Raw genomic sequence first — 9,123 nt, 5'->3', positions numbered from 1 at the left:
TTTACTTTGGCATCTGGGAGGCAGCAAAACAACATCAGCCCCAAGTGTCCCAACCCAGGCTTCTTATTGTGGAGTCATAAATGAAAGAACCTCAATCAGTGAAGCACTGCAGTTTTGAACAGAGCAATACTTAAGGTGTTGCAATTCTAAGTGGGGCAACACCTAAACCCATTCTTCTGGTCCTTCCCCTAGGTAAAGCTGGCTGCAGATCAGCTGCTTGTGTGATAACCTCTTAGGATATCATTGGATCAGTCTGCCAACTGGAACACCTATAAAGAGAAACTGGATGGTGCATTTGCTGGTGGGGAGAGGACGTATACAGCAGGAAGATGACTTCTGTGGTGGTGAGACTGATAACCGCTATTTGGTGCTGGCTGAAAAAGGATGTCTTTCGAATCGTGTACCTGCTCACTGTGCTTTGTCTGACCTACATGGTGCTGAAAGCAATCAAGCTGTATCAGTGGAGAAGGAAGCTGAACAAAGCACTGCAGAGTTTTCCAGGCCCTCCAGTCCACTGGCTTTTTGGCAACGTCCATGAGGTAAGGAAAGAGGTGGTTGTGAAGACTTAAAAGGTCAGACTGAAAAACCAAAAGCAGCTTTCTTGTATAGAGAGACCGCCTGCTTTGTGGTTAGAACAAAGGTCTGGGAGTCAGGACCTCCTGAGGTATAATCCAAGCTCTGATATAAAGTTGCTATCTAGAATGCAGGGGTGGGGAAATCACTTAACCTCTTGCCTACTCATGGTGAAGGAGGAATAATAATGTTTACATTGATCACTGGATGTTGAGAGGATAAATTGATAATGGTACAATGCTCTAAAGACATGTATACTCTATAAATGCTGAAGTATTAGGGTTATGTGGTTATGGATTTTTTAAAAAAAGTTACTCCAGGAGTTTGGAAGAGTTATAAATTCTTGTGTTTCGAGACATATGACAACCAGTAGCTAAGGAGGGCTTAAACCCCCCCCCCCACCCATTTTTGTGGGCAAGTTATTCCATAACTGCTTTTAGCAGGGTATCTTGTACCATCTTCTACATCTGATAGTACTGGCCACTGTTGGAGACAAGATACTGGACTAGATGGACCATTGATCTGATCTATTATGGCAATGACAGTGCTCCTATGAAGTAAAAGAGAAATAGAGAAACAACTCCACCTTCCTGGCCTCTAGGCTAATATCATTAGAGCTATGTTTCATGCATAACATTGTGTAGCACACATTATATAGTGTGTGCTTTCCATTTAAGTAGCCACAGAAGAAACAATCAGATGGGGGCAAGAGAGATTTGAGACAGGAAAACTCTGGTTAAACTTTCAGTAGAAAATAATCAATGAGCAAGGTTATTTATTTAACTTATTTTGCATGCTTCCCATTCAGTAATTTCTTTGCAGACGCAAGGTCCAAATCTATGCTTGTGTTCTTACACTGAAGGTCAGAGATTTACTGAACTCAATAGGGTTATTCATATGATTAAGTGTGAGACTACTAATGTCAGTAAGGAATGCATAATTTAGTCCCCAAAAGATTGGCCACTTTGGGGTTGGATTATCAGTGGCACTGAGCTGACGGAAAGGTGGCATCACATCAGCTTTCTGCATCTCTCCTTCCCTAATCCTGGGGACAGTAGGGGACTGTTTCAGACTCTGGTGTCATTTAGAGTAGTCTTGGGGCTGCTCTGTAATATGCCTGGCTGTCTGGGGCCATCTAAGAGCCATCCATTGACCAAGGATTCCTGGAGCACAGTGTACTCCAGTCACTCCCTTACTGACTCCAGCACACCCTCCATCTCAGGGGGTCAAAAGCATGTGGCATAACGGTGTCTATGCCAGCCTCTGAGACTTGGGGATCCCCAGCTGCCTTATGTCAGCTTTCTACCCCCTCTTACCACAAGAGCAGAGCACGGGGATACGGTAAAGGATAGGAGACTTGCCTTGTGTGAAGCCTCCTACAAAAATAAAATGGTAAACAAAGTATTTTGACCTTCCCACAAACCTCTGGCCTGGCAATCCTAATCAAGCAGCTGTGGGGTGTGTTGCAACAGTCTGAAAATGCCAAGGCTAGATTCCTTGAATCTGCCAGGGCTTATAAAAAAGAAAACCCAGCAAGTTCTTTGCCATTTTGCACTGCCGCTTCTACCAACTCACTTGACCGTGCGTAGGAAGGACTTGACGTGGGGGGCTTGAACTGATACAAAGAGAACTGCCAAGTATGCCAACATCTTTACAGCTGACTTAGAACAATGCTTCCTTAGCATTCGTTCCCTAACGCCCTTACTCTACTTGTGCTACATTGATGACATCTTCATCATCTGGACTCATGGAAAAGAAGCCCTCGAGGAATTCCACCCTGATTTTAACAATTTCCATCCCACCATCAACCTCAGCCTAGACCAATCCACACAAGCAGTCCATTTCCTAGACACTACTGTGCTAATAAGCGATGGTCACTGTGAAGGTGTGGGACTGGGGCTCGACCCTCTCCAAGAGGCGGAGGGGAGCCACACCGGCTCGCTACACGTTCTCTGGCTGGGCAGGCCCCCTGGCTCCGGTCCTGGGCGACAAACACAAAGTCACAAGGCTCGGGTCCCCGGGTTCAGGGCAGAGCAACACTACAGAGTCAAGAGGGGGGGAGGCTCAGGCCCTCTGCTTCAGGGCTGAGCAACAATACAGAGTCAAAGGGGGCTCAGGCCCCCTGCTTCAGGGCTGATCAAAGCACAGGGTTCAGGAAGCGCAAGCCCTCTGGTTCAGGGCTGAGCAACAATACAGTCTAAAGGGGCCCAGCCCTAAGTTCGGGCGGGGCACCAAAAGAACAGTCAGAGAGCTCAGGCCCTTTTGGCTCAGGGCTGAGCAAAGCACAGGGTTTAGGAAGCTCAAGCCCTCTGGTTCAGGGCTGAGCAGCAATACAGTCTAAAGGGGCCCAGCCCTAAGTTCGGGCGGGGCACCAAAAGCACAGTCAGAGAGCTCAGGCCCTTTTGGCTCAGGGCTGAGCAAAGCACAGGGTTTAGGAAGCTCAAGCCCTCTGGTTCAGGGCTGAGCAGCAATACAGTCTACAGGGGCCCAGCCCTAAATTCGGGCGGGGCACCAAACACAGAGTCACAGGGTATGTCTACACTACGGGATTATTCCGATTTTACATAAACCGGCTTTGTAAAACAGATTGTATAAAGTCGAGTGCACGCGGCCACACTAAGCACATTAATTCGGCGGTGTGCGTCCATTTACCGAGGCAAGCGTCGATTTCTGGAGCGTTGCACTGTGGGTAGCTATTCCATAGCTATCCCATAGTTCCCGCAGTCTCCCTCGCCCATTGGAATTCTGGGTTGAGATCCCAGTGCCTGATGGGGAAAAATCATTCTCGCGGGTGGTTCTGGGTAAATGTCATCAGTCATTCCTTCCTCCGGGAAAGCAACGGCAGACAATCATTTCGCGCCCTTTTTCCCTGGATTGCCCTGGCAGACACCATAGCAGGGCAACCATGGAGCCCGTTCAGCTTTTTTTTACCGTCACCGTATGTGTACTGGATGCCGCTGACAGAGGCGATACTGCAGCGCTACACAGCAGCATTCATTTGCCTTTGCATGACGGCAGAGATGGTTATCAGTCATTCTGTACCGTCTGCTGCACCCTTTGAGATGACGGTTATCTGTCATTCTGTTCCGTCTGCTGCTATCAGGTGAGGTCGGCCGGGGGTGCAAAGACAAAAATGGGAATGACTCCCGAGCCAATCCCTCCTTTATGGTATCTAAAAATAGAGTAAGTCCTGCCTAGAATATGGGGCAAGTGTACTAGAGAACCAGTGTATCAGAGAGCACAGCTGCTCCATGTCAGACCCCGCAGAAATGATGAGCTGCATGCCATTCACAGGGGATGCCCCTGCAACAACCCCACCCGTTGCTTCCCTCCTCCCACAACCTTCCTGGGCTACCATGGCAGTGTCTCCCCATTTGTGTCATGAAATAATAAAGAATGCAGGAATAAGAAACAGTGACTTGTTAGTGAGATAAAATGAGGGGGAGGCAGCCTCCAACTGCTATTAGTCCAGGCAGGACATTAAGCGGTATGGGGGAGAGGAGCCCAGCATCCCGCTGCTATGATGGTCTAGGCAGTACAGAATCTTTTCTTTACACATGAAAGGGAGGGGGCTGATGGAGCTCAGCCCCCAGTTGCTATGATGAAGACAGTTACCAGCTGTTCTGTACCATCTACTGGGAATGACCAGGAATCATTCCTATTTTTACCCAGGCGCCCCCAGCCGGCCTCACCTGAGGCCAGCCAGGAGCACTCAGCAGATAGCAAGCATATTGTACTGTCTGCCACCAGGGAGGGAAGAGGAGCAGATACTGCTCTTTACTGCCCCAGCATCGTGTCTACCAGCAGCATTCAGCAGACATAGGGTGACACTGAAAAGAGTCATGAAACGATTTTTTTCTGTTTTCTTTCATGGGGGCAGGGGAGGGATAAATTGACGAGCTTTACCCTGAACCACCCCGGACAATGTGTTTGACCCTACAGGCACTGGGAGCTCAGCCAAGAATGCAAATGCTTTTCGGAGACTGCTGTGGACTGTGGGATAGCTGGAGTCCTCAGTACCCCCTCTTTCCCTCCATAAGCGTCCATTTGATTCTTTGGCTTTCCGTTACGCTTGTCACGCAGCACTGTGTAGCCTGGAGATTTTTTTGAAATGCTTTGGCATTTCGTCTTCTGTAACGAAGCTCTGATAGAACAGATTTGTCTCCCCATACACCAATCAGATCCAGTATCTGCCCTATGGTCCATGCTGGAGCTCTTTTTGGATTTGGGACTGCATCGCCACCCGTGCTGATCAGAGCTCCACGCTGGGCAAACAGGAAATGAAATTCAAAAGTTTGCGGGGCTTTTCCTGTCTACCTGGCCAGTGCTTCTGAGTTCAGATTGCTTTCCAGAGTGGTCACAGTGGTGCACTGTGGGATATTGCCTGGAGGCCAATACCGTTGATTTGCGGCCACACTAACCCTAATCTGATATGGTAATACTGATTTTAGCACTACTCCTCTTGTTGGGGAGGAGTACAGAAACCAATTTAAAGAGCCCTTTAAATCGATATAAAGGGCCTCATTGTGTGGACGGGTACAGTGTTAAGTCAGTTTAACACTGCTAAAATCGGTTTAAACGCGTAGTGTAGACCAGGCCACAAAGCTCAGGCCCTTTTGGCTCAGGGCTGAGCAAAGCACTCAGTCTATAAGCCCAGGACTGTAGGCCTGGGCACCGCAGAGAGGGGGAGTCTGCCACCCGTAAGTGGGGTGGCAGGGGGGACGCAGGCCCACCCACTCCACTGCGTCCCAGCCCGGGGCCCTAACAGTGGCAGAAGGTCCACTGCTGCGTCAGTGGGGATCCTGCCTGCAACACACTGACATAGGCTCGGATATGGTTGCAGCCTGACCGGAGTCAGCTGCCGCGGGCTACTTCTGACCTCCCCCTCAGGGCCTACCTGGTCCGTGGGGTCGCCCCCGGGAAGTCCAGCAGCATGGGCTCCTCGCAGCCAGGGCTGGGTGGCAGGTCTGGTAGTTCCTCAGGGAAGTCTGGGCTGGCTTGCTCCGGAGGTTCCTTTGGGTAACAGCAGGGCTGGGGAGGCTCCAGCGGCTCCTCCGGCTAGTAGGCACGGGGAAGCTCTGGCAGCTCCTCCAGGTAGTGGGCGCGGGGAAGCTCCGGCAGCCCCTCCTGATAGTGGGCGCGGGGAAGCTCTGGCAGCCCCTCCGGTAGCAGGCGCGCAGAAGCTCCGGCCAGTCAGGGCGACTGCCCTGGGCCCTAGAGGGTTCCCAGTCTCAAGCTCCCTGCGGCAGGTCTGCTCCTGGCAGCGGCTGGGCTCCAACTGAGCCCTGACGGCCGGCTTTTGTACTTCTGGGTCGTCACCTGACCCTCTGAAAGGCGGGCTCACTGCTCCTTAGCCCCGCCCACTCAGGCTACTGGCTGGGCGCTCCCTCTCCTGGGCAGGAGGGGAGCCACACCAACTTGCTACAGTCTCATAAACACCACCCTATACCGGAAACCCACTGACCGCTATACTTACCTATATGCCTCCAGCTTCCACCCAGGACACACCACATGATCCATTGTCTACAGCCAAGCTCTAAGATACAACTGCATTTGCTCCAATCCCTCAGACAAACACCTACAAGATCTCTATCAAGCATTCTTAAAACTACAATACCCACCTGCTGAAGTGAAAAAACAGATTGACAGAGCCAGAAGAGTACCCAGAAGCCACCTACTACAGGACAGGCCCAACAAAGAAAATAACAGAATGCCACTAGCCATCACCTACAGTCCCCAACTGAAACCTCTCCAGCACATCATCAAAGATCTACAACCTATCCTTAAAGATGATCCCTCACTCTCACAGATCTTGGGAGACAGGCCAGTCCTTGCTTATAGACAGCCCCCCAACCTGAAGCAAATACTCACCAGCAACCGCACACCATACAACATAAACACTAACCCAGGAACCTATCCTTGCAACAAAGCCCGATGCCAGCTCTGTCCACATATCTATTCAAGTGACACCATCATAGGACCTAATCACATCACCATGCCATCTGGGGCTCGTTCACCTGCACATCTACCAACGTGATATATGCCATCATGTGCCAGCAATGCCCCGCTGCCATATACATTGGCCAAACCGGACAGTCTCTGCGCAAAAGAATAAATGGACACAAATCTGACATCAGGAATCATAACATTCAAAAACCAGTGAGAGAACACTTCAACCTCTCTAACCACTCGGTGACAGACTTGAAGGTGGCAATTTTGCAACAAAAAAACTTCAAAAACAGACTCCACAGAGAGACTGCTGAACTCGAATTAATATGCAAATTAGATACAATTAACTCAGGCCTAAACAGAGACTGGGAATGGCTGGTTCATTACACTAATTGAATCTATTTCCCTATGTTAAGTTCTCCTCACATCTTCTATGGGTCATCTTAATTATCACTTTCAAAAGTTTTTTTTCTCCTGCTGATGATAGCTGGTCTCAATTGATTAGACTCTTCCTGTTGGTATGGGTACTTCCACCTTTTCATGCTCTCTCTATGTATAAATATCTTCTGTCTGTGTGTTCCATTCTGTGCATCCAAAGAAGTGAGCTGTAGCTCACGAAAGCTCATGCTGAAATAAATTGGTTAGTCTCTAAGGTGCCACAGGTACTCCTGTTCTTTTTGCAGATACAGACTAACATGGCTGCTACTCTGAAACCTGTCACTCCTGAATGTTGGGCTATTACTTCAACTGGAATATTATGTTACGCAAGTGAGTTAGTTACATTGAATGGCAACCGAGTAGCCAGTTTCCTTGCCAGTGTGTTGTGCAACAGCTCAGATAACAAAAACTGAGCATCTGTCCCTCAGGAAGAGATCCTGCTTAGCTCAAATAGATTGACACCACCCTGTGGTTTCTGTCATTGCTCTACATTTTGTTTCTTCTCTTTATTTCACACTCTGATAGTTTATCTTCACTAGCAGCTGGCACAGTTTCAGGTCTCTCCACCTCTGACCTTGTCTGCTCAAGGGATGCCCCTTTAGGTCCAGGGCCGGTCTGAAGATTTATGGGGCCCTGCGCACTATTATTAAACTGGTGCCTCTATGCCTGATTGCAGCCCGGGGGAGGGAGGGAGGGCAGAAGGACGAGGCAGCAAAGAATACCAAGATGCCCGGCCTGCCTCATGGTGTCAGAGAGTTACAGTTCCCCACAGAGACCCTCGTACCCTCTCCCTCACGCAGACTGTGCAGCGCTGGTGCATTCGGCTCTGTGAATATGGCCCCTGCCTACGGAGACTGCAGTGCATGGTTGGTGTGCCGGAGCCAACCCACTCTTACCTGCTGTCATGGCTGGTGGGTGAAGCTGCTGCTTGGGGATGCTAGCTCCCCAGCCCACCTCTTCGGCCTGTGGCCCTGCCCATACTCCAATCTTGCTCCACCCCAGGCCCCGCCCTCTTCTCACCGTCTCCTTCCTCTTTCGTCCCCCACCCTGCTCACCCCGTTCCAGCCAAATCCCTGAACCCAAATGAAGCAACTGACATTAAAAGCACATTTGGGAATAAAAAATGTCACAGGTTTTTTGGATATCCCCTGAAGTTTGTCAGAGATTTATTTGCAAAAACTTGTCTTACTGAATACAACATTAATTATGGAGGAATGCCTGGTGCTGTTTTCCCTTTTCTTAATCAGTATTTCTAAGCTGATTTTATATTTTAAACGTACTCTTAAACCTTCATAAAGTAATCATTCCAGATTACTACACATTTAACTCACTGAAACAAAGACATTATTTTAAAATAATCAGTCACAGAGGTTTAGTGTGTTCATAACAATATGGATTGCTTTTAGAAAAAGGGAACACTAATTTACTTGGTGATCTCCATAACAGACATGTTTATGAAATGTCACCAACTTTAAAAAATGTTTCCAAAGATTTTAGGCATAACAAAGGATTTTATATCTTACTAGATACTGATTTGGCTGGACGGTTCTCTTAAAACTAGTTCATTGGATAGTCAGAAGTAAAGAAAGGGAACTCTTTGTCCAGTTATCTGAAAGGAAAGGGGTGTTGTCCCTTTAAGGGCTCTCTTCAATGGGGGAGTGGGGTGTGAAGGGAGAAAGGGATGGACAGAAAGGACAGGAAGACTTTGGAAACAAGTTCCCTCCCCCTCTTAGTAATTAAAATGTGTATTTTAGATAAGGGTGGTCTTTTGAAAGATTTATTTTAAAAACATGTCTGAAGATCCAAGCATTTACGGCTAAAGATGACTGTGCATCTAAAAATCTATGCAAGGATTTTTTAGAAAATGTGATTTTATAAAATTCACCAACTCACTAATGAAATATTTTAAAGCAAATTTTAAACTAAGGTCCTGTAGACTAAGATGTTCTGAGTAAATATGACAGTCACGCACAACTGTATATACCTGGAGACTGGCAAATACCTGTGAAATAGGCTCATTACCACTTGAATGGCTCTTCAACAGTTTCATTGTTGTGCTAATAGGTCTGGCAGGCTGGAGGTGTTTTCACCTTTACATTACTAGATCCCCTCCAGAGTAAGAGTCACCAGGTTGCAGCAGGTAGGGTGACCAGACAGCAAATG

At 48.3% G+C, this 9,123-nt stretch overlaps 1 protein-coding gene across 1 annotated transcript in view; it reads left to right on the top strand.

Annotated features, from left to right (window-relative positions):
- The first annotated feature begins 329 nt into the window (after positions 1-329).
- Positions 330-9,123, top strand: part of LOC115655992 (cytochrome P450 4B1-like) — a 47,685-nt gene continuing 38,891 nt past the window's right edge. Inside the window, exon 1 of the mRNA XM_030572138.1 lies at positions 330-539. Within this exon, the coding sequence (XP_030427998.1) occupies positions 330-539 (210 nt within the window). The remainder of the gene's footprint in view (positions 540-9,123) is intronic.

This window comes from Gopherus evgoodei, chromosome 8 (assembly GCF_007399415.2).
Source record: "Gopherus evgoodei ecotype Sinaloan lineage chromosome 8, rGopEvg1_v1.p, whole genome shotgun sequence".
In the NCBI taxonomy this organism is placed as follows: domain Eukaryota; kingdom Metazoa; phylum Chordata; order Testudines; family Testudinidae; genus Gopherus; species Gopherus evgoodei.
This window is presented reverse-complemented; position numbering and strand designations above follow the sequence as displayed.